The 26,854-nt window shown below is 36.4% G+C and overlaps 1 protein-coding gene and 1 pseudogene across 1 annotated transcript; one reads left to right on the top strand and one right to left on the bottom strand.

Annotated features, from left to right (window-relative positions):
- The first annotated feature begins 244 nt into the window (after positions 1-244).
- LOC122732152 (kallikrein-14-like) lies at positions 245-1,007 on the top strand. The gene is given in 2 exon segments (XM_043972293.1): positions 245-781; positions 783-1,007. Coding segments are annotated over 2 exon segments (762 nt in total).
- A 23,860-nt stretch (positions 1,008-24,867) lies between these two features.
- LOC122732151 lies at positions 24,868-25,465 on the bottom strand (annotated as a pseudogene).
- Between the last annotated feature and the right edge of the window lie 1,389 nt (positions 25,466-26,854).

Below are 26,854 nucleotides of genomic sequence, written 5' to 3'. Positions count from 1 at the left end.
CTTCTTGCTAAATCTGAGAATATTATAGGTTGCTGTCAGTGAGAAATTTACTTTACCTGTTAAGATCACTACATTCTTGAGAGAAAGGGACCTCCTCCTGGACTGGTGCTTCTTGCAGACACCCCTCCCAGCAGAGACCTGGCTCTCTGTCCTGTGTCTCTCTCCAGGACCTAGATGGTGGCTTCTGTTCGGGCACTGTCTCTGCCTCTGACCTCCCCCAGCACACCCCAAGGTCCCTTCAGATATGCTGCCCCTGGTCTTAACGCTGCTTCTTCCGTGGGTCTCTGCCTACATCCCCGAAAGGACTGAGGAAAAGATCATTGGTGGGCAAACCTGTGTTCCCCACTCCCAGCCTTGGCAGGCCGCACAGTTTGTCTTGAAGAATTTTCACTGTGGGGTTTTCTTGGTGTCCAATCAGTGGGCCCTCACAGCAGCTCATTGTAACCACTGGAACCTTCGAGTGGTTTTGGGGAAGCACAATATCTATCAGGAGGAGCCCTTCCAGCAATCAATCAGGGTGAAGTGCAGGGTCACCCACCCCAAGTACAGCTCCAGAAATCTGAAAAACGACCTCATGCTGCTCTACCTTGAGAATCTGGGGAATCTGACCCCTCAAGTCGGGCCCATTCAGCTGGCAGAAGCCTGTGCCACTCCTAGGACAGCTTGCCAAGTGTCCGGCTGGGGTACCATCTCCAGTCCTTTTGTCAAATATCCCAGCAACCTCCAGTGTGCGGAAGTCAGTATCCTGTCCATGGCAAAATGCAACAAAAGCTTACCACTGATATGGAATCACCCCAGGCGTGATGTGTGCAGGAACTGAGAGAGGTGGAAAGGATGCCTGTCCGGGTGACTCTGGAGGCCCCTTGGTGTGCAATGGGACCCTGCAGGGCATTGTGTCTTGGGGCATGGAACGCTGTGGCCTGGCCAGATATCATGGTGTCTACACCAACCTGTGCCTCTATCGGACCTGGATTCTAAAAGAAATGCAGAAGCAGAAGAAGCAGTGACAAGCTACGCCCTGCCTCCCCTCCTCCCCCAGGAAGATTGGCCAGTCCAGCCTGTCCCCAGGCCACCTCAGGGGGCTGAAACTACAAAGGAACCCAGGCCTGTGATGCTTCAGATCTACATCTACCCAGTTGATCATTGACCATCCCTTCTCCCAAGAATAGGACTCTGGGACTCAGGGCATCCTAATTTCCCAGCCATGGGCCTCTGGAGGACCCAGGTTCCCCATTTTGTGCTTCACTTGAGGTTGATCATATTATTAAATAAAGTTACTTTCTCATCAAATAGGTCATGGAGTCTTGTTTTATTTAAATGTATGTGTGGGAAGCAACTTGCTTGGCAAGAATCCTTAATGCTGGATTTTTGTTATATTAAGCCAAATTCTTCAACACTTCAATGGAACTCATGGTCTGCTTTACCAGTCAGATGAGGGTTCCCTTTATTCATTGAAGTTTGTTGATCCACATATCATCTGTGTCTATATTTTCCAGTAGATTGACTAGAGATGATCTACCTAATTTCTGGAGTTTTACCTTTAAAAGAAGATTTATCTATATGCATGTAGACACACATGTATATGCATATGTTTATGTATATGTATTATATATGTAATATATGTATATGTCGGTGTAAATATACAGTCACATACATATGTGTGAGTTTATAATATGAAAAAATAGCTAGAGACAAATCTTTTATTCTATGCTTCCCTCAGTCACTTGTCTGATTATGGGCATTCTATAGAAAGTCATCCGTGAAAGTATTTCCTTATGTTATCAAAAATACCCTATATGATCAGTATACTAGAGTCCAATCTAGGAGTCCATCTCGTGAAAGTCATTTAATGCCATTAGATATTATACTTAGATGGGAAACTATTGGGGTTTACTAAAAAGGGCAATGTCATGGTCAGCTGAGTGAAGAATGAACTGATGTGGGAAGAAACTTGAAGAAGGCTGACTAACCTATAGTGTGAATCCAAGTATGAGGTGATAAGGGCCTGCACCATGCTTATGGAGTATCAGAGGAAAGAAATGACTTTATATACAAGATATTATGAAAATAAAATCAACAGGCCTTAGCAAAAATGGGTTATAGGGAGTGAGAGATAATGGGGAATCAAGGATGACATTTATTTTATGAGCCTAGGCTATTGGGTGGATGGAAATACTCTTAAGGGAAATTAGGAAGAGAAGAAAAGTTTGAGTGAGGGAAGGAAGAAAATAATGAATCCAATTTTGTAAAAGCTGAGCATAAGATTTCTGTCTTTGAACATACAATTTGAGAAGGACCCATAGATACTTGGAGTAATAATACAATAATAATATTCAGGTCTGGAAGAATATCAGAATCTTACAAGTGAGAGTTTAAACATGACCTTAGCAGTCATCTAGTTCAACATTTCCTTTCCATTAATGAGGGAACTGGGATACAGAAGGGTTAAGTAACTTGTCTGCAGTCACAGAGGCAATAAGTAGAGAATCCAAGATTCAAACAAACTTACTCCAAATCTGAGATTCTTTTTACTATACCATGCAAACTGTGGATAGCTTATATTTGTCTTATTTGTGGGCAGTAATATACTTTGACTTTTCTTTTTAAACAAAAACAAAGAAATAGCTTAAGATTAGTGAGTATAAGTTTAGTTTTGCCAAATGAGCCCCAAATTGGTCTATAATGTTGTTCATTTAACATGGTAGAAATGGGTAATGAGGGTTTGATCATCCTAAAAAGTGCATAGCCTGTCAAATATCATATTACCAAAATCATCAAGTATGGTGCATCCTGGACTACACACTGGTTTGCCTCCCTTTGGATACTACTACTTGGAAGTGCATGCCAATTTTTACCTCCCCCTCAAATCCCTGAAGACGGGTTACACCTATTGAGATCATATAGCCTAATAATTCTTGTTTTATTTTACTTTTGGGGGACACATCTTTGACCTTTCATTTTATCTTTTTCAAAATTAACATTTTTATTTAAAGTTTTGAGTTTCAAATTCTATACCTTCCTCTTTCCCTTCCTCCCCTACCCTCTCACTGAGGTAGCAAACAATCAGATATAGTTTATGCATATACAATTATTTAAAACATTTCCATATTTGTCACTTTGAATAAGAAGACTTTAATAAAATGTTAAAAAATGAAAGAAGGGGAAAAATAGCATGCTTCAGTCTGTGTGCAATCAATATCAATTCTCTGGAGGCAGATAGTATGCTTTACCATTAGTCTTTTGGGATTGTCTTAGATCGCCGTATTGCTGAGAATGCTAAGTCATTCACAGTTCTTTGTTGAACAATATTGCTGTTACCATGTACAATGTTCTGTTTCTGTTCACTTCACTATGTATCAATTCATGTAAATCTTTGCAGTTTTTCCCCTAAATTATCCTGCTTGTCATTTCTTACAGCTCAACAATATTCCATTACAATCATGTACCACAGTTTGTTTAGCCATTCCCAAATTGATGGGCCCTGTGCAATATCAGATAGTTCTATTTTTTAGATTTTTTTCCTTGAATTAACTCCAAATCTTTCTCTTTGCCACTTTTACACATTCCTCCTAGTTCAAATATCTGGGTCCAAACAGAGTAAGCTTAATTTTACATCTTCTATATTATAGTCCTACTATTCAAATGTTACTCCTGTTTTAGCTTGTAGCTAAATATTACAAGTACTTGCATTGTTTATAGGAAATATAATATGTCTCTTCCTCAAATCACCATGTTAAACTTTCTCAGTTGCTTCAGGAAGTACTTATATGGCATGATATTAAAGTCTCTCATTCTCTTGGTCACTCTATTTTATATGTTCACCAGCTTCCCAATATCTTTCATGAAATGTGACACCAGAAATGAATACCATCTTGCAGATATAGACATTTTCTGAATAATATGCTTCTCTGAGAAACCCTAAAATAACATAACTGTTTATATGGCATTGTACCATTGATACATAACTTCAAACTTTTGTTTTGTTTTCTATTAAAATCCTAAAAATAAAGCTAATGTTGAGCCACATCCATCCCAACTTGTATTTTGATTCTTTGAATCCAAAGCTAAGATTTTGTGTTTATCTCTATTAAATTTCAACTCATTTGCTTTGATCCAGAAAAAAACAACAACAAACACAACAAAAAACAAACACCCAACAACAACTGCATTTGCATAAAAGGGATTTTTCATTTGTTTCCCTCTCAGAAAGGAGAATCCAGGAGACTCCTATTAACTCCTTTAGAAGTCTAGGATCTTGAACAATATGTTTTATTCAGTTTATCATTGTTATATAGTCTTTTAGGAAGTAACAATTTCCAGAGATAATAGAATTAAAAGTAACATAAGATACTATATTTTTGAGACTCCTTATTATAAAGTGTCAAAATCCATCTCTTGTAAATATGGTATCTGTTCCATCTTCTATCTGATTTTGCCTATGTTCCAATAGCTAACAATTTGATAAACCATGCACATGCATTTATGTTTTTCCCCCATGGAAAATGTGTTGGTTTTTTTTTTTTTTTACAGCATCGCTAGCTTACATACCTCTAGCTATATGTAAATATACACATGCATTGAAACATATATACACACACAAACACATATCATTGTGCACTACTCTTTTTCCTCTGTTCCTCATATCTTTGACATTTCTGCAAGTCTTTAGTATATCAAAGGGATAAGAAAAGATCTGCAAAATTAAATCTGCCTTAAGAATGTTAGCTAATTCCAAAATATCTTCAAAGCCTCTTAATTTTTCTTATAAAGCAGAAGCTAAAGGTGAGCAGACCAGAGAATTTGTAGAGCTGTCCCCAAAGCTCACAAAGTTTAATTTGGGTTCAGGTTTGCCAAAGCACATTTAGCTCTCTTTTAATCTCCCTAGTTGCCTCTCTCAGTGTATTTCCTCAGTTCTGACTGATGATAAATTGCTATCACAGCTCCTTTTGTTATTTATAAATGGGATTAGATTGACTGATTTCTCCCAGTGGATTGCCTAATTGTAAAGCAGTTTTCTATTCTTCCAGAATGACCTAAAGGGTCTGATTTTTTTCCCCTTAATTGAAGACTTTAGGCAAGTTTCCTTCATTATTCCTTTATTGAAGCTGTGTGCTCAGCTGGCTGTGGCTATCAGATCATGAATATATTTTTTTGAAATTATCTGTTGTTTATCATGGACTAAATCATTATGCAATACACATAAAACACAATTATGTTATAATATATTCAATTTTGCTTGCATTCTATTCATTCAGTAAATGTCATGTGACTATAGTCTGCATCTCAGACTCTATCTAGGCTAAGCTTTGTTTTTATTTCATTTTTCTTTATTTTTTAATATTTGGAACATAAACTATAGAGATAAAGCTATGTACTACTCATTCTGTTTCTCTATCCACAGCTATAAAACAAGGATAATCTGATCTAGCTCCTTTTCTGAAGGCAGAGAATTAAATCAGATAATTCTGATGTCTATCCAGCTCTAAGATTTGTGATTCTATGACTCTCCATTGCTATAATGGTGGAGAAGAAGACAGTTTATATTTAGTTGATACTTGGCCCCCTCCTTGCACTGTGACTCAGAAAATTACTTAAGTTCAAAGCACTCTTTAGGTCAGCACCTACTACAAATCATATCTCATGAGCCCCCATTAATGTGTTTATTTTTTTTAACTAGCCAAATCATACATTAATTCAAAATAAAAGATATTTTGTTAAGCAGTATTAAAAAGTAAAGCGACATAAGAAGATCCTTCCATTCACACGTCACATAAGTGGGGAAGAATACACTGAGAGAGGACACATACTGCAAGGACATAGTCATGACACATTCAAGACACACATGTAGAAGCTCTGGTGCTCATACAACACCTAGATTTAAATCGTAGCTCTAGTATTTACTGGTTCAATGATCGTAGGCAAAATGTTTTATTTCTGAAGTACAATTTGTCAATTTATAAAGTGGAAATAACAACACCTACTCATTTTTGTATTGTATTACTCATGACAAATTAGAGGTAAATACCAAGAACTCTTATAAGGGTACATACATTGAGATGTGTATATAACACAGAGGGGCTGGAGTCACTCATATCTCTTACATTGCAGTCCTGATGTTCTTTGACAATGTCATCTTTTTGCTATGAATGAAGCATTATATCTCTCTTTTTTAAATTTTCTCTACTGAGCAACTCTGCTGTTCTAATCATTGCTTCATTGCTCTCTGCTACCAACTGCTAGACCACCTTTTTTTAACCATTTCCTATCCTATGCTACTGAGATGCAGTGACAATAAAGAGTATACTTAACAGAGTAAGGCTACTACTCTTTTAGCTCCCTGCAAAGGTTATGAACCATTATACCAACAAAATGACCCATGCCTAATTTTTTAAAACATGTTCTCCTGTCCAATTCTGGTTGCAAATTACTAACTGATTTAGGATTAAGAAGTTTTATGTAATATATTATGTATCCATTTTTTTTTTTTTTTTTGGTGAGGCAATTGGAGTTATGTGACTTGCCCAGGGTCACACAGCTGGTAAGTGTTAAGTGTCTGAGGGTCGATTTGAACTCAAGTCCTCCTGAATCCAGGGCCGGAGCTCTATCCACTGCGCCACCTAGCTGCCCTCTTATGTATCCATTATTGTGAGCCTCTGTTCCTAAAACCAATTTTAAAGCCACTGCTTGACTTCAGCTCCCTTTTCCTCCAAAATACAGGAATTATGTGAATGCTAGCGCAATGAAGGTCATCTTTAGCTGACATGCAGGTAGAACAAAATTCCAGGTAAAGGATTTAGGTCCTTGCATTATTATTAGAGAACTTGATGATCCCATTTTGTTTGCCTCATCCTAGAAGGGAAGTGCCATCTCACTCTACTTAAAGTCATAAAAGACTGATTTTTTCCTTTAATCCTTTCCTTGTGAATTTATCATGGAAAAGACATTTACCAGCTCAGAACTTCCACTTTCCAATAAGTATAACATATCTAATCATAGCTGATATATCTACTTTGCCAAGTTGTGCAGATATAATAGAATATGGATGTAAGATGCTTTCTAACCTTAAAGCTCTATAGGAAAGCTCTCTGTAAACATCAGTATCAGCATGCTGCCTTTGGGAAAATCAGTTTGCTTTTTGGAGCATTTGCTTATTTATGTGAGCAATCTGAAATATCTAAGGTGGCATTCAGTTCTATGATTCCATTCAAATGACAATCTGAATAAAACAATACTAACAAGAGGGGAAAAACACTTTGGGTTATAGGGAGAATAAACTATATGGCATAGTGGATAACATGCTGGACCTGGGTGCAGAAAGCCCTGAATTCAAATGTAGCCACAGATGATTACTACCTGGACACTTAAACTCTATCTGCCTTAGTTTCCTCATCTGTACAATGGGGATAATAATAGCAATTACATAACAGTGTTCTTATGAGGATCATAGGACATAACATTTGCAAAGTAGATTGCAAATCTTTTTGGGGGGAGTGGGCATTGAGGGTTAAGTGACTTGCCCAGGGTCACACAGCTAGTAAGTGTCACGTGTCTGAGGCCGGATTTGAACTCAGGTCCTCCTGAATCCAGGGCCGGAGCTTTATCCACTGCGCCCCTGTGGTTTGCAAATCTTAAAGCATTTTGTCAGTGCTGGTTATTCATATCATCATTATCATCTTCATCTACTTCTCTATAGGAGGAGCAGGAGAGATGTTAATAGAAAGGTTTAATAGTGATGAAGGAATGAGAATATTTTTACTAAAAGTAGGATCGAAAGGAAACCTAGTAAGGCAGAAGGTGGCACATTAAAAAATACTACTTTTGTGACAAAAAATTTTTTTCAGGAAAAAATCTCGATGGAGAGCTGGTCTAGCTAATTTTTTTAATCATAAAAGTATTTTATTATTTTCTAGTTGCATGTAGAGATAATTTTCAATGTTTATTTTATAAGATTTCTAGTTTTAAATTTTTCTTGCTCCCTGCCCTCCTTTGCCCTCTCCCTAAGACAGTGTTAAGAGCTAAAATTCTAGCTAAACTGTCTAAAATATTTAATGAGTGGTCGCCAATAAATTATAAGCTTTAGCAAGAGTTAGACTTTTAAGCATTTATTAAGGAGAATAAGAATTTGGTAAAGAGAGAGAGAAAGGCCTAGATTCCTATCTATTAAAGGGAGAGAGCATTCCTAGCTCCCTTCTCCGCCGGAGTCCTCAGGAAAAAAAAGCGAGACCGAGCGCCAGTCTCTTCCTTCTTCCTCCCACTAGGCAACGTCACTTCCTGATGCCCAAGAAAAGACTCCTGGTCTTGCCCTCAAAGACCTTCGCTTCATGGGCAGAACTCTTCTACAGTAAGTCTCCAGCAGGTGGTGTCATTCCAACCGTTACAACAGCAAGCAATCTGATATAGGTTGTATATGTATAATCACATTAAACATATTTCTGTGTAAGTCATGCTGTGAAAGAAGAATCAGAACAAAAGGGAAAAACAAAAAACAAAGAAAACAAAAACAAAAAAAGTAGAAACAGTATGGTTCAATCTACCTCTAGATTGCAAGTTTCTTTTTTCTGGATTTGGAGAGCATTTTCCATCATGAGTCCTTTGGAACTATCTTGGACCATTGTATTGCTGAGAAAAGTCAAGTCTATCACAGTTGATCAACATACAATGTTGTTGATTCTGTGTACAATGTTCTGGTTCTGCTCATCCCCCTCAGCATCAGTTCATGTAAGTCCTTCTAGGTTTCTTTGAAATCTGTCTGCTCATCTTTTCTTACAGCACAATAGTATTTATATACCACAATTTGTTCAGCTATTTCCCAATTAATGGGCGTCCCCTCAATTTCCAATTCCTTTCCACCACAAAAGAGCAGCTATAAATATTTTTGTACATATGGGTCATTTTCCTTTTTATGATCTCTTTGGGATAAAGACCTAATAGTGGTATTTCTAGGTCAAAGGGTATGCATAATTTCATAGCCCTTTGGGCATAGTTCCAAATTGCTTTCCAGAATGGTTAGATCAGTTCACAGCTCCATCAGCAATGCATTAGTGTTCCAATTTTTCCACAGCCTCTCCAGCATTTATTATTTTCTTTTTTTTTGTCATATTAGCCAATCTGATAGGTGTGAGGTGGTACTTCAGAGTTGTTTTAATTTGCATTTCTGTAATCAATAGTGATTTAGAACATTTTTTCATATGGCAATAGATAGCTTTGACTTCTTCATCTGAAAATTTCCTGTTCATATCCTTTGATCATCTCTCAATTGGGGAATGACATACATTCTTTTAAATTTGAATTAGTTCTCTATATATTTTAGAAATTAGGCCTTTATCAGAAATACTGGCTATAAAAACTATTTCCCAGATTTCTGCATCTCTTCTAATTTTGGATGCTTTGATTCTGTTTGTACAAAACCTTTTTACTTTAATGTAATCAAAATCATCCCTGTTGAATTTCATAATATTATCTATCTCCTGTTTGGTCATAAACTGTTCTCCTTTCCATAAATTTCAGAAGTAAACTATTCCTTCCTCTCCTAACTTACCTATGGTATTACCTTATATGCCTAAATCACGTCTCAAGTTTGACCTTATTTTAGTATAAGGTGAAGCCTAACCTTTTAAGTACATAAAGTAAAAGAACAACTGTTTCATGTGTTTTCAAGAAATATTTGGGAAAGTTCCCTGGATTCCCTAATATATGTCTATATCCCTGTCAATTTTCCCTGTCTTTTAAAAATATGAAACAAAGACTTTTATCCCACAATTCTAGGGTAGGCTCAGGAAATATAATCACACAATGACTCAAATTCACACTAAAGTATAAATGAATTATGCCATTTTTTAAATTAGAAAAATGGAGTTTAACCACTTAGGGAAAAAAATGTAGACTGCTTGATACCTGAAATAAATAAAGAGGGGTGGGAAAGGTATCATAGTAAACAGAATAAGATTGCATATAAATGGAACTAGAAACAGAATTATAACAGTATTTTTGTTTGAATTATTTTCAACTAACAAGACATTAAATGTAAGCAAAGTAATACAACTTTGCATAGAGAGACAAATGGAAAATGATGTTGCAATTGGAGTTGAAACCTAGAATTAAAAAAATATATATGTAGATACAACATACACACACACATATACACAACAACATTTTTGTAAAATCAGTCAATAAATATGTATTAAGTACCTACTGTGGCACTGGGCTAATTGTTAGGGGTGGGGAAGAACAGTCAAAGATATTCTCTTTCCTCAAGGAGCTCACAATCTGTTGAGGAGAGAAAACAAACAAATTTGTACAAAGAAGATAGATGCTAGGTAGATTGGTGATAATCAACAGAGGGGAGATACTAGAATTTAGAGCCTTTGAGAAAGGCTTCCTGAAGAAGGTGAGATTTTAACAGGGACTTGAAGCAAGCCAGGAAGCCGAGATGAAAGGGGAGAGCATTTCATGCTGTGGAGACAGCCACAGAAAATGCCAGAGTTGGAAGACTCAATATCTTTGAGCAAAACAAAGGAGGCCAGTGTCACTGTATTGCAGAGTACAAGGTGGAATGTAAGATGTAAGATTATAAAGGTGAAAGAAGGAAGCTTATGAAGAGCTTTGAAGTCAGGCAAAGGGTTTTCTGTTTTATCCTGAAGGTGATAGGGAGCCATGGGATTTTATTGAGTAGGGGGATGACATGATCGGACCTACACTTTCAGAATGTCACTTTGACAATTAAGTGGGATGTAGACTGGAGTGAGCAGAGTTGGGGAAAGTAGGCTAACATGATGTTACTTGAGTAAAGCAGAAATGTGATGATAAGGACCTGTGCAAGCATGGATGGCAGCAGTGTCAGAGGAGAGAAGGGATGTAAGCAAAAAAATGTTACAAAGGTAAAAGTGATAGGCCTTTGTAACAAATTGGCTATGGGAGGTGAGAAAGAGGGAGGAATTGAGAATAACATCTCAGTTGCAAACCTGGCTGACTAGGGTAGTGATGTCCTCAATGGGAATAGGGAACTTTAAAAGCAGGGAGGCCTTTTTTAGTTGTTTTAGACATGTTGAATTTAAAATGTCAACTTCAAACCCTGTTTGAGTTATATAATGGTGATTATTTGCTGTGTCGTCATAGGAAAAAACATTTTACTTTTCTAAGGCTCAGTGTTTTTTTTTTTCCAATCTGTTTTCAATGAGTCCTTCAATAAACATTTATTAAACATATACTATGTGCCTGTTACTGCTTGTGATACAAAAAAGAAATGAAAAACAATCCTGACCTCAAGAAACTCATAGTTTAATGGGGGGAAATAAGCAAACTGATATGTACAAAATAGGAAAAATATAAAGAACAAATGGTAATACTTTGTCATTGTATATTGCAATGTTCATTATAATTATTATTTTTATTTATTTATTTTTGCGGGGCAGTGGGGCTTAAGTGACTTGCCCAAGGTCACATAGCTAGTAAGTGTCAAGTGTCTGAATCTGGATTTAAACTCAGGTCCTCCTGAATGCAGGGCTGGTGCTTTATCCACTGCGCCACCTAGCCGCTCCCATTGTAATTATTTGAAAAAAGGTTACTATGAAAATATTTGTAGCTTATACATCATGTGTTGCAAAGATCAAGACAGGATTTAAGAAACAACTCAAAAATCCTACCCTCTTTCAATCATAATATAATTTGCTTTAGAGTGGCTTCATTGCAGAGGTAAAGATTTAAAAATGTTGGAAATTATGGATCAGAAATGAAAAATTATAAAGGTCAAAAGCCTCACACCTTTGAATAATGAATATTTTCTTTTAGGAAACAATTAGAAAGTTCTGGCAAATGATAGCAATTCTTGAATACCATTGGGAATATAACATTGATCATATTTTTTTTTTCCTTTTGTTTTTGTGAGGCGATTGGGGTTAAGTGACTTCCCCAGGGTCACACAGCTAGTGTTAAGTGTCTGAGGCTGGATTTGAACTCAGGTCCTCCTGAATACAGAGCCTGTGCTCTATCCACTGTGCCACCTAGTTGCCCTGATCATATTTTTAGAGACAGAAAATGACTCATTATAAGATTTTTAAATTTTAAGTTTTATTTTCTTCCAAAATCATGTTGCTGAGTTTTTCCCCTTGTTATAATATCTATGTCAATCAAAAGTAGGTGACCTAAAGTTCTTTTTTCCACTTTTAAATGCAATAACTTAATTGTAATTCTGACTAATATAGTCTTTTAAAAAACCTTACCTTTGAATTTACTTAATTGATTTAGAGTACTTTGAGAAAGTATGCTATTTAAATGTTCTCTCCACTGAGAGCATTAATATTAATGTTCTGTTTTTCCTTTAAAAAGCTCAGGATATCATCCATACTGATTATTTTATTATTGTGATTTCTCTTAATGTAAATTCCATCAAATTTTGCTGCCCTTTAAGCCAATCAAATTCTCATGAGTTAATTTCATTGTATTCAATATTTAAAAAAGAAACTAATGAAAGATTTTTATTCATGTTCTGTTTGAACAAGTATAATTGCAGTTGATGCCAATATCTAATATTAGAATGATTGTGTGTGTATGTGTGAGTGTACTAATTTTCTAAAATTTCCATTTTAATATTTGTGTGACCACACCTTTATTTTGTCATAATATTAACACAAATTCATAGCAACTCTTGCCTCATGTCTCGGGTAGGACTAGAATTACCTTTGGGAAAATTAATTTAGCTCCCCCACCACATCCATTAAACACCACAATGGAAACCTTCCAGTTAAGTTGCTACATAGTGTGTTCTTTTATTCCAAGGAACTTCTGAAATGACCACCATTTCCTTTCCTTTCCCTTCCCTTCATTTTTATTTGTCTTTATTGATACCATTTGATTTTTAGATCAGAGTTATTTCCTAACATACTTTTCAATTCTGCTGAATTAGCTGAAATAATGATCACAGATAAAACTAGATGGAACATTCCACATGCATTGTCTCCTATATCTCTACCTATGAGAAAGTTCACTTTTTCTCTCTTTTTCCCTGTCTGGGGCGAATAATAGTCCTTAAAATAATCATAGTTTGTGTTGTTTCATGTTTTATTTCCATTTACAGGACAGTTTTCATTATACATATTGCTCTTTTGGTTCTACTTGTTTCACTTTCAGTTGCTAGAATTATTCCCATGTTTTCTCAGAATTCCTCATATTTGTTTATTTTTATGGTTAATTATATTATTTTGCATGAATGTAGCACATTTTGTTTAGCTATTCCAAAACTGATATGTTATGTCTACTTTCTTGTCTCTTTGTGTATGTCTTTTATTGTTATTTTTGCTATTGTCAAACACTTCTATTAGCCATCTGAGGTTTTTATTAGAGATAATACTTTACAGGGATGTGGAAAGGATCAAATTACAAGATGTATTTACTTGAAAATGAATTGCAAACTTGTAAGTATGATATGTCATTTACCATTTTTGTCCTTATTATCTAAAGGCACTGCTGTGACACCTAGTTACCCCACCACTGAAACTAGATAGAACACTAGCCCTAGGGTCAGGAGGACACAAGTTCAAATCCAGTCTCAGACACTTGGCACTTACTAGCTGTGTGACCCTGGGCAAGTCATTTAACCCTTATTGCCTCAAACATCTGGGGGTATCTGTAGTCTTCCCCATGTATGTCTTGCCACTAACCTCAGATGGCACTGGAGTAGAGAGCAAGATTGCTCTGGTGGATTCTACCACATGGGAAAGGTACCAGAGAGACTGCAAAGTAGACAAAAATACACATTTCTTCCCTGGGCCTTCTTACCTTCTTTGATATCTTGATGGGTGTATGCATGTATGTGTATGCATGCATGCATACATATATACATGTATATATACATAAATGTACATGCACACACATACACACACAGAATCATCTCCTAAAATGCAATTTGGTGAGACCTTATCTGCTAAGGGTGTGCGTGACAAAGTAATCATTTGCAGACTAAGAGGGAAGCTTATTCCTCAAAGGATATGTAGAAGAGAGATGGCCATTTGATCTTTATCTGAATGTGCTTCTCCCTTCCAATTATAGGAAGCCGTCTTGTACAGGGGAAAGAATATTGATTCAAAAGTTAGAAAACTTGGGTTTAAATCTGGCAACTTGTACTTACTACCCATGACCTTAAGCAAGCCACTTACTCTGCTTGGGCCTCAGTTTCTTCAACTGTCAAAAGTAGGAATTGGACTAGATGCTCTTTAAGATCTAATTACCTCTAGCAGTACGATCCTATGATAATAAATTACCTATCAGGGGATAAAATATAAGGAGTTATTACTCAAGGAATACTTGATTGTCCATCTAGATATTTTTGTCATTTTTGTCAGTAACTCTACCCATTGTGATTGAATAAAAATAGTCATTTGCCCCTAAAACACTTGCAGCAGTATTTCTTGGAAGCATGCCTCAAGATGGGCCCTTTCATTTCAGCCTTGCACTGCCAAGCTCTCACTCAAGGTCCATATCTTCTCCACAGATAGGGCATGAATAATCCTCCTGTTGGGGGTCAGCTGTTCTTCTCAAAAATAGTGCTGGCAGGAAGGATCTGAAGGACAGTCAGCAACAACTGGGGAGCTCAGGAACTTCTGGAAGACAAAAGTAGCCATAGGGTTCAGAGTTTCCCTGGATCATTGTTTAGTCACATGTGCTCAGGGAAACACACACACACAGACACACATGACAGAAGAGGCCTCATATTCATTTAGATTAGGCACATGTTCTCTCTTCAATAAGTGAGCAGATACCATGGGACAAGAAAAAAAAATCCTTCCTTCCCCTCATAGAATGTCAAAATAGGAGCTGTCAGTTTCAAAGGATGCATTTAAGAGAGGGGAAAAAAAGAAACTGGAAGGGAAAGTTATTTCTGTCTTTAAACTCTACTGCAGGGATAACTTTTGCAGAAAAAACTTCTTTGATGCAGCCTTTACAATGGGGTGAGGATTGGGGGTGGGAATAGGCACCAACCAGAAATCTCTCTTTAGTAAGGGACCAAATTCTAGGCATGCTCCCCTGAAGGGATGGATGGCCACAATAGAATATTGTATACTAAATCCATGACTCCAGAAGGCCTCCTTGACTTATGACAAGATATCAGTTTATGGAGAGCTGTTCAGTAACAGGACTTATAATCATTTTTCTCCATTTCTACTTAAATTCCAAGTAAGAAAAACACCAAGCAATAGTGCTTATATAAAATTTTATACATAGTAGGCCAAGAAGGAAATTGTATACAAAATTTCATGTTTCTATTATATACTCTTTTAAAATTATCTAATAAATTCAGCATATAGTTTAAAAACTGTTCTGCTTTTCTGTGCTTCTTTCTTGATTTCCTTACATTTCCTTCTCTGAATTTAAAAAAAAAATCTTAATGCAGTGATGATTTAGAAGTCTATATTGTGTATAATGTTTCAGAAATACAAATAAGTAAGAGCAAGTATTCATTTTTATTGTTTTGGTTTATGATTATTTTCCCCACTGAAATTAGTAAACTCTAACGTAAGGATGACTGGTGAAACTTTGTAAATGGTCACTGTCAATACATGTAGTGAGAGAAAAGGGCTTCCCTACCATTCAACCCCTCATATGTACACTATTTTTCCCTTAAGATATATTCAAATTATATTCATAATTTTGTTGGCTCAAGAGACTAAATCTTGGTCATTAACATAGATTGCAACATGGCTGGTGAAAACTTCAAGGATATGAGGAGCTGGAGCTTATTCCTCAAGATTTTGTACATACACCAGAAGCATGAACAATGCTAGGAAAATCAACAGAATCAGTACTTTATGCTGGATTTGTTCTTTGGAATGTCCTTTTGTTCCCATGACTACGAAGATCTTCTTTTATTAGCTGTTAGATGGCTTATAACTATATTATTCCAATTCATATCTAAACTACTAGGGTGAATATCTTCAATCAGACCCATCCCATGACACTCTATAGGCGAAATGATATGACTTGAACTTTGAGAATTATTGATTTCCTCCCATATTTTCTAAAAAGGGGACACAATAATTCCTTTTTTTCCCTACCTTTCTATTTTAAGTATTTTATATCATTTAAACTTTTCTAATGCAAACATTCATATTAATACCTGCTACCTCTAATTCCCAAATGCCCACAATTTTTGTCTGTTTTGTATTTATACAAGTTATTTAAAACACAGACTGTAGCTTCTACATTGAAGTTTTAATATTAATACTATTGTATTAAACATTTATTTGATATTTATTCTATATGCCTGCCAAAATTCATATTGATTATATTTATCTACCTACTATGGAAGTTAATGCAATTATATTTTTTCTCATCATAAAATTATTCTTTCTGATTTTTCAAATTCTAAAACGGGAATCATCATAATTTCATTTCATTCTAGTATTGCTTTTAATTCATTAAATTGGGTTACTTTTAATCTCATTATTTTAGTAAAGTTTCATGTTCTTTTTCTAAGCAATTATATTTACTTTGCTCTATTTTGTAATTCATCTTCTGATCTAATACTTATCTGATAATCTATATGAATTATCAGTTTAATTATTTTATCTATTTTAAAGTAGATTAAGATTCAGATACCAATCATGCAGAATGTTGCTAATATGTAATGGCTTACATTTATATGCTACTTTAGGGTTATAAAGCAGTTTCCACATATAGCATCTAATTTCTTCTTTAAAAATTTTGAGACAAGTAGATTTAAATCCCATATTAAAGAAGAGAAAATAAAATACTTATTGATTCTAGATGATTTTAGACAAGGGACTAATATTGGTAAGGGGAGGTGATATTTTAGAAGGAAATCTGTTTTTTAGACATGCTGAATTTAAGATTCCTACAGAACATCCCATTTCAGATGTCAAAGATGTCTACTGATGCAAAAGTAGAGCTCAAGAGAAAGATTAGGTCTAGATATAGAGATCTCAGATTCATCTTTTTTGGGGGTGGGTGGGGCAATGAGGGTTAAGCGACTTGCCCAGGGTCACACAGCTAGTAAGTGTCAAGTGTCTGAGGCCGAATTTGAAATCAGATCCTCCTAATCCAGGACTGGTGCTATATCCACTGTGCCACCTAGCTGCCCCCTCAGATTCATCTTCATAGAGATGGTTATTGAACTATAAAGAATTAATTGTTATTTGAGGTTTTTAATGCCTCGGTGAGCACTGGCCTGGGGCTCCGCAAACCACATGTTGCTCCACCCACTGGTTGTAGCCATTGCCAGGGCTCTGGCACCTCATGTCATCACCACTCACCGACGCCTACATGGGCCTGGCAAAATTATAATGATTGGAAGCCTAGTGAGGGCAGTCATGTGACTGTCAGAGAGGCCATCCCATTGGCTGGGACTGTGTGGGGTCTTTCTACGTTTGGGAAAGGAGAATCGGGCATTCTAGGTGGAAGCTGGAAAGCGACAGGCATTCTGCTGCATATTTTCAGCTGATTCCTGGGCGGTGGTATTTTTCAGGTATTATAATTTCCCTTTCCCCATTTTATTTCCTTTCTTTTGATCCTACTGATCCTGTTTGTGTGTGTGTGTGTGTTTTTTTTTAAGTTAGTTCTTGTTAAAATAATTCTTGTTCTGTTTTGAGGGAGGCTGCTGGTTTCCTTCCCCAGTATTGCGGTGAGCCGCTTAGCTAGCACTCCCCAATTAAAAATTGGTCCCCACAGAACCCATGGGATTTGCTGAAATTACCAAGGAATATTGAATATAGAGAAAATTTCCAGAATAATACCTTGGCAGATTCCTCTTGATAGTGAACAAGACCTGGATGAATGCCCAGCAAATGAAAATTTGAAACTGTCAGACAGTTTGTTGTTTGTCCTTCATTCTCAAAGAGTACCATGACATTGAAGTGATGTTATGATGTGTACTGAATTGGATTTAAGTGAGGGAGGACTGTGCAAGGTTACCAACCTTGGTCTCTCCTCCAGAGCCATCTGGGTCCAGTGGACTGGATATATATCAGGATGATTGGAGATGGACCCAGATGTTTAACTCAATTGTTAAGGGACTTTCCCACGATCACACAGCTAATAAGTGTCTGAGGTGAGATATGATCAGGTCCTCCTGACACCAGGAATAGTTCTCTATTCACTGCATCACCTTGCTGCCCCTGTCAGACAGGTAGGAGAAAAATCAAGAGAGAGTAGTGTCACAAAACATTTGAGCAAAGAGCTTTTTCAGAAGGAGAATGTGATTGACAGTGTCAAATATACAACATTAGAAGAGAGGAGCTTAAGTTGAATGATGAGTTTGGAAGCCATATTTTAGAAGATGGGGGTACCTAGCGAGGATGGCATTCTTAAGTTTTTGAATCAAAAAGACGAAGATATAGGACAATAGTTGGCAAGATTGATAGAATCCACTAAGAGTTTTATTGTTTGTTTGTTCCTTTGTTTCATGGGTGTTCTTTATTTTTTAAATAGGAAGAAGACTTAGGGAAACAATTGATGAAGAGATAATGGAGATTAGAGATAAATTGGGGATGAAAGTAGAGGCAATGTCCTTGGAAAGACAGGAAGTGGTGATATCAATAATTTCCTGTAGGTGTATTTGATTTAGCAAAGAGATGGACTCTTCATTTGATGTAGAATCAAAGATGGACATAGTAGGTGAAGATTTCTAGTAACATAAGAAGAGCAGGAAGTGAGAAGTGGTGACTCTCATCAAATGTTCTACTTTTTTTTTTTTTTTTTGCTAAATGAGACACGTCTTCAGCTGAGAGAGATGAATGACTGGATGAAGCATTTTCCAATTACTTACTATTTGTAAAACATTGTGCTAAATGTTAGGAATGCAAATGGAAAAGCCAGTTAAACCTTGCTCTTAAGTTAAATTACAAGCTAATGGAGAAAATATCACATATGGTAGATTTTAGCAGCAAATAAATTTGAAAAGCCCCACATCTTAGGATACAGTGAAAAAAATGTTAATACTTAAAAAAATTATTTTACATTTAATTATTTCATTTTCTAATTTACATGTATACAAACATTTTAATGTTATTTTTAAAATTTTGATTTCCATTAGTTTTCTTTGTACAAAAGAAAAATAATTCCATGTAATCAAAATTATCTATTTTACATCCCATAACAATTTGTATCTTTTTTTGGTTATGAATTCTTCCTTTATCCATGAATCTGATAGGTAAAATATTCTAAACTCCCCTAATTTGATTATGATATCACCCTTAGTGTATAAATCATGTACCCATTTTGACCTATGGTCACGTTCTTTTTGTTTGTTTTTTGTTATTATATGGTCATTATTGCATCATATTTCTTGACATGGTCTGTAAGTTTTTGGTGCTTCCAAGGTGATATGATCTAAGGAGAGGTGTGGTCATTGCTCTCCCATTCTCTGCTGTGGCCTTTACTCGGGAAGTACCTTATTCCACAGGGACACGAGCATTCGCACTACTCCTAACCCTGGGACTGTGACCAGGTCTCCTGCTTTCCTGTAGCCACAATTGTTAGTGATCCCTTCTGTATTAGAATTGAGAGAAAAGTTCCTACTCCCTCCAATTTGAGTCATTATTTTAGAGTTGTTTGGAGGAGAATTTGGGAGAGCTCAGCTGAGTGTTCCTCTTCTCCACCATCTTGGCTCTGCCTTCCTAGTACTTCTTTATTGTTATTTTTCTAGTAAAATCATATCATTTTCTAACATTGAACTATTTGATAGAACTTTGGTGACAAGAACATTCTTTTCTGAGTCTTAAAAAAATGTGACTTTAACCCCCACAGGAGCAATCACATCTCTCCAAAGATTGCTTCCCAGAATATGAACACTAAGCCGGAAACTTTTCTATCCTAAAATCTCTAAGGTTCAGGGCTCTGAGCTGTGTCCATCAGAGTCTTTGGGAGATGGTGGTCAAATTTGCCATTAGTGGTTCAGGTATCCTGAAACATGCTACCTGCTGTCTCTCTTCATGGGATGTTTGAGGATAATGAAAAGATTTGAAATAACCACTGTGCTAAGAGGGACCAAAATTGATTAGAGTGGTATAAAATAATTACTTTAGTGTAGTGAAAATCTAGTTGATATTATGTTGCATCCATTTGTAATGGACCGAATCTATGATTTCCTCTAGCTCTGTTCCACAGCACATGATTAGAAGCAGAGGAGGCAGGTGTTGAAACTAATCCAAAATGTTTTTTGTCAATGGTTGTGGTTGGCATTGCAAAAAAAAAAAAAATTGTATAAGATAATGAAGAATTGAAATGATTCACCAAGGGATTGAGGTGGGGAAGAGAGAAGAAAACAGCCAGGATAGGAATAAGAGTCTCTCAAAGCACTGGAAGATAGAGGATTTGGAGGTCACAATGGCAACAAAGAACCAAATGCAAATGATAGATTGCATACTTCTGTTGTTTATTTTGCTCTTTGTATAAAACTCTAGATTTTTTTGTCATTTAAAAATGTCTTTATTTTACTTATAAACCAATTGCATGTATATTTTTATAATTTGTCCTTATATTTTTTAGTTCGAAAATCACAAGGTTATCAATAGTTAAATAGTAATTAGGGAGCTGAATCTTCTCTTTTTCCATATGATTGGCTCGAGCTGAGATATAGCATCTTTTGACCTGTTTCATGGATCATTATGCCTAAGAACCTTAATTACTTGTTAGATAATACACAAGGGGATAGACTTTCCCCATATGTAGCTGGTCTGGTCCATGAACAACAGACACAGTCTGTCACCAGGCCTGTAATTTTAATCTTTTCATTAGGTAGAACCCGCCAGAGCTTATCCTGCATATGGGGAAAGGGAGCAGAAGGTACCAGAATCACAGAATTCTTAAATTGTCTACAAATGTTCATTTAGCTGCTGGCAACCTTAATGTGTGATATTGATCTAATGACCAATGGCATCATGTTGAAGGAGTCAAGGTACACACTCATTGACATTCTTTACATAAATGAAACAAGGAGGCATGAAGAAGTTTCAGACTAACTGCTTTAGATTGTGAGGAAAAGGACTCCCCATCAAAGGGCAAAGGCAAGAAGAAACATTTCATTTAAGCAAGTTGCCTTTCTAAATGACCTGAAACACTATGGCTACAATTGTAGTTTACACAACATTTGCTCAGAGGGCAAAGACAATTTTAATGCAAAAGACACCTTGATACTCAATTGTGTGTTGAACTTAATGTGAAGGTGGGCAGAAGGAAGAAAAAGAACAACAACAAAAAGGTAAATGCAATTCAAGGAAAAACAAAAGTTACTATTTATAAATTACATAGAAGTCTAATGATTAATTCTTTAAGAAAATAATGATAGAATAATCTTGGGAAGTGCTCAAAGCATCAAAATAAATGAAGTTGACAATAACAACAACTTAATAGTTACTGGCATCATTTTGTAATTGATTACTTGGTAGTCAGATTATAGACTGGTTAGAGCGAAGGTCCAAGCAAATACAAAAATAAAATATAATTATCAGAAGATACCATTTGTGCTAAAAAGCATTTCTAATTCAACCTATCTAATAAATATGCTGGCCTAATTTTGAAAATGAACAAAAGCTAAGACATTGATTCTATTACATTTGTAGAGGAAAAAAATGCCACAATTAGTTTACTAAAATCCAAGAAACCTTCTCAATTAGCAATCACTTACAAATTTCATACCAAATAAGGGGACATAGCACCCAAGGCCAACACAAATTTAAAGTGCAAGCTCACTTGGAAATTTATTTTTTTAAAGATGATTACAATGTATTTTTTTTTCATTACAAAAGAGGGAAAAGTATTTGGGTTCAAAATTATCCTTAGGAAAATTCTGTATGAGATTCAAATAAGCCAAGTCATTCTGAGACCATCTATAGATTGAAACGGAAGAATGACAATGTATTTTCCAATTGGTCTATAACAATAATATAATAGAACCTACTACATTTGTCCTGAGACCTCAGTACTTAATGTACTCATATGAGGGAGTAAAAATGAAACTTAAAAGAGAGTTGGAAAGAGTGGGGAAGCAGTTCTTTTTTTGTGAGGCAATTGGGGTTAAGTGACTTGCCCAGGGTCACACAGCCAGTAAGTGTCAAGTGTCTGAGGCTGGGGTTGAACTCAGGTACTCCTGACTCCAGGGCCAGTGCTCTCTCCACTGCACCATCTAGCTGACCCGGGGAAGAAGTTCTTAATGAATTTCTGTACTGTATATCTGTAGCATACATTTCATGTTTCATAGTTATGCAACTTCTTGATATTGTTAAAAATAAATTTGATTATGTCTATTTTATTCTAATTTTTAAAATATTTGACCCACTAGAATAAAATTACATTTTAAAAACCCTCTCCTTCAAATAAGCTCTAAAATTTTAAAATAATTCAGCATCCTGGAAGTTGCAAATAGAAAAGAATAGAATATTACTACTCTGACCACAACTACTACAACTTCTACTACTACTACTATACAACAAAGGGCCAAAGACAAATAAATGTTTGAAGCCCTTCATTAGACCCCTTCTTCCAAGTTGTTATTTGCCCATTAATTGCTAATCTTTGGGTGTAGTCACTCAACAAATTCTGAATTCATATCATTGCATGATCTAGTCTATGACTCTTCACCATGTCTATGGTGAATAGTGAGAAGCTCAAAAAGGCTTAATTTTCACAGATTACATGATATTAATTGTGTCTCAGCTGGAACACTATAAGGCCATAACATTGAAATCATGACTATTTAAATGCTTCAGTATAAAATTATTATTTAAAAGATATTTATCTACAATTATCTGCTCTTAGAAAACAAACAATAAAAATGCTTATTAATCAGGCATGCAATGTGTTGTTTAGATATTCATCAAATCTAAACAACACACTGCATGCCATGACCTGCTAATAAGCATTTCTCATCTCGCTTGCTTCTCAATCCCACTACCAGAGCACCACAACTATTTTCTGCTTAAAAATGCTTTTGATGATGAATTTTATACCTCTTTTCATAAATAAATCATAATTGGAAATATATTGCAACTGACCCATTTTCTTTTCATTGCCCTTTTTGTTTCTTGATATAAATGTACGTCAGCTTGATAGAAACTTCCAGAACTTAGTCTCTACTAGTAGGCTCGTATAAAAGCTGAGCCAAGAATTAAAGAAGAGGAAAAAGTCAAGGCTGAATTCCAGTTGAAAAATTGCTTCATGATTTCAATGATCCCAAACTTTTCCATCCTAGAAAAGTCTCTTTCTTTCAAAGAAAATCTTTTTTATTTCTCTTTCTTTCCAAGAAATAGAAAGAATTTGTCAAAGAAAATTCATATATATTTAAGATTTTGAGTAATAATTTATGTACTTAGAATTATAATCTCATCAATATAGGTACTGTATTATATATAATTGGAAGGAATTGTAGAAGTCATCTAATCCATCTACCTATTTTTCTACCCTATTTTACAGATGAGGGAGCTGAGGTCCACGTGGTGTTAATTTATTTGTCCAAGGTCACAGATGTAGTCAAGAAGAGGGGGCAGATTAAAGCCAAGTCATCTGACTCCAGGTATGTGCTGGATACAGCTTAAACTTGCTTGCAGGTTCCTATTGTCATATTTTTAGTGTGAGAAATTGTGTCTTGGAAATCATCAAATGGTAAAAATCAAGGCAGAGGTATTCTTCTTCTTTATTTATTTATTCCTAGCAATTAGTGCATTTGGACTCTGCATTTCCTTGGGGTTAATTTCTCACCTGTTGTGTCTATATGGGTCACCATATGATCTGTGGTTTCAACCACTATGACCTCATTTGGCCAAATTAACATTAAGATATCAATGTATACTTCAGTGCCCACAGAAAGAGAAACCCATTCATTGTATTTCCAAAGAACTTTACCTCTTTCTGATATCATTGACCACCATGAATTCAATAATCATTTCTATGCTGATTACTCTCAAATTTACTATCTCACACCTCTCTGATGACCTTCAGTCTCACATCTCCAACTGCTTTTTGAATAATTTAAACTAGATGTTCCACAGACATTTTAAATCCACCATGTGCAAAACTGAACTCATTATTTCCCCCTCTAAACCCTCCCCTCTTCCTAATTTCCTGATTCTCCTTCTCCTTCTCCTCCTTCTTCTCCTTCTTCTCCTTCTTCTCCTTCTTCTCCTTCTTCTCCTTCTTCTCCTTCTCCTCCTCCTCCTCCTCCTTCTTTTCCTTGTCTTTCTCCTCCTCTTCCTCCTCCTCCTTATTTTTGTCAATTACTTATTTTTACTTACTGTGGCAGTTATCTACCTGAGCAAGTCATTTGACCCTTTTCCCTCAGTTTCCTCATTTGTAAAATGAGCTGAAGAAGGAAATGAAAAACCACTCTAGTATCTTTGCCAAGAAAATTCCAAAGGGGTATGGAAGAGTTAAACATAATTGAAAAAACGACTAACCAACAACATGCATGTGTATGTATGTATGTATGTATGTATGCGTAAACTGCTCTTTTTGTGAGAGGAGTTATCTAGAACAGTTGAAGAACTAAAATATATGCAAAATGTATGCAAACAAGATTTGCAGCATGGATCCTCAAATCCTCTTATAGATTAGTCACTTCTTAGCACAAAGCAATAGTAATATATGTTCTCATATTGAGAATAAATGTGGGAATTATAGAGGCTAAAGTATTTAGTCCACTAATCCCCAAACTCTTCTACACCCTGTCTTCTCTCACCTCTTTCCTTTCTAGTATATATGTTCCTAACAAAATAAAAGGTATTACATAGAGAGAAATGAGAAAAATGGTGATGTACATAGGCAAATTTCTGTATGAACAATCTTAATGTTGTCCTCAACCAAAACGATGGGATATAAGCCATTCTCTGGTGTGAGGACAAAAGTGAATGTGCAGATAGGGACCTCTTATTTCTTCTGTAGTTATTCTAGCTTTTCCTGCAAGGAACTGAACTGTTGCTTCTCTCATTCTTCCTACTGTTTGAGCTATCCAGTACAGCCTGAAGATGTCTTGAGTGCCAGATTTTCTACTTTGATAATGAGGTCTTCCTGTTATTTTTCTCTCCTTTTGGTCTTTTGGAGTTTACCTTTCATTATATCAATCTACTTCTGAATTCCCATGACCATTTGATTAGTTTGCTCATTTTCTTAGTGCTGTTCATGAGATTCATTAAGCTTGTCTGGTATTGGCCTCTTAAGGTCTTCTTCAGTGTCAATAATATCTTCATCATGATAAGGATTTCTCTTAACCTCCACTTGACTACTGCTGATAATGTAATTGAACATCTTTTGAAACTCAACAATTTCTGAGGATCTATGTCCCTGCTCATGGCCACTCATTCCCTAGAGGCAATATCTAGGCATGCTAAGGAGAGCTACTTGTCAACTTCATTTCATCTTCTGCAATCACCTTCCATTAGACAATGACAGCTTCTGTATCTGTACTCAAAAGCTTCTTTACCTATTTTTCCACATAGGCTGATTCAGTATATTTCTTCTGGTGCATCTTTTTTTGATATTCTCTAGTGACAGAATGAGTATTTTTTATGTCTCCTTTACAAAGCTGTTGACTATTTTTTCATGATTTTCTTTCATTCACTCTCATTTCTCTTTCCATTTTTTTACCCTACCTCTCTTACTTTACTTTCAAAATCTTTTAAGCCTTTCTATGCCCTGAGACCAACTGATATTTTTCTTGGAAGCTTTGGATGTAGGAGCTTTGACTTTGTTATCGTCTTCTGCGGGTGTATTTTGATCTTCCTTGTCACCATAGAAACTTTCTTTGTTCAGAATCTTTCTTTTGTTTTTTCATTTCCCAGCCTATTTCTGGACTTTTAACTCTTTGTTAAAGTGGAGTACTGCTTCCAGGGTAGAGGGCACAGGTTCTCAATTTTCAGGGGGTTTGTGCAGCTGTTTTCAGAGATACTTCCAGGAATTTGTAGGTTTTATTTCTTCCAAGGTGGTATGATTTAAGGAGAGGTATGTTTACTACTCTCTGGCTCTGTACTCTGATCCACAGGCAACCACAGGCTGCTTTTCTCCCCTGAAAGTATGAACGGTGTGTTGCTCTAGTGTGGCTACAAGTTCTGGTGTGCTTGTGCTGCTCCCCTGCCTGGGACTGTCACCCAAGGCTGTGACCTGGATCTAAGTATGGGCAAAACAACAGAGTCCAGCCTCACTGTAATCTCCTTCTGGCCATTTGTTTGACCCCCTTACCATATGTGGGCTGAGTTCCAGAAGCAGTTGCTGCCACTGCTGATTCAGAGTTTCCTGAGGCCTGCTCCTGGTTTGCTGGGGCTGGTGCTAGGCCTGGGCTAGGACTGGGTCTGTACTGGTGTGGCCACTGCTAGGCCGAGCTCCATACTCACCCTGGTACAACAAACCTTTCCTTCTGACCTTCTAAGTTGTCTTTGGCTTGAAAATTATTTCACCCCATCTTTTTGTGGGTTTTTCTGCTCCAGGCATTGTCTTATGGCATTATTTGAAGGTATTTGGAGGAGTCTGGGGGAGAGCTTAGGCAAGTCACTGCCTTTCCTCCACCATCTTTGCTCTGCCTTCTCCCCTATGGCTTTTTTTTTTTTGATTGGGCAATGACGGTTAAGTGACTTGCCCAAGGTCACACAGCTAGTAAGTGTCAAGTGTCTGAGGCTGGATTTGAACTCAGGTACTCCTGAATCCAGGGCCAGTGCTCTATCCACTGTGCTACCTAGCTGCCCCTCCCCTATGGCTTTTAAGGATTCTGTAATGCAAGAGAGGTTGTGTGAAGATGCTGCGAAAGTCATAATCTGGCTAAGTCAGAGAGACTCCACATCAAGTGAGAAGGAAACACAAGCATGTGCCTGTCACTCTTGTCCCTGAATTTGAGAATTTAGCAGATGAAAGTTAAGGAGAAAGG

The sequence above is a fragment of the Dromiciops gliroides genome, chromosome 6 (genome assembly GCF_019393635.1).
Source record: "Dromiciops gliroides isolate mDroGli1 chromosome 6, mDroGli1.pri, whole genome shotgun sequence".
In the NCBI taxonomy this organism is placed as follows: Eukaryota; Metazoa; Chordata; class Mammalia; order Microbiotheria; family Microbiotheriidae; genus Dromiciops; species Dromiciops gliroides.
This window is presented reverse-complemented; position numbering and strand designations above follow the sequence as displayed.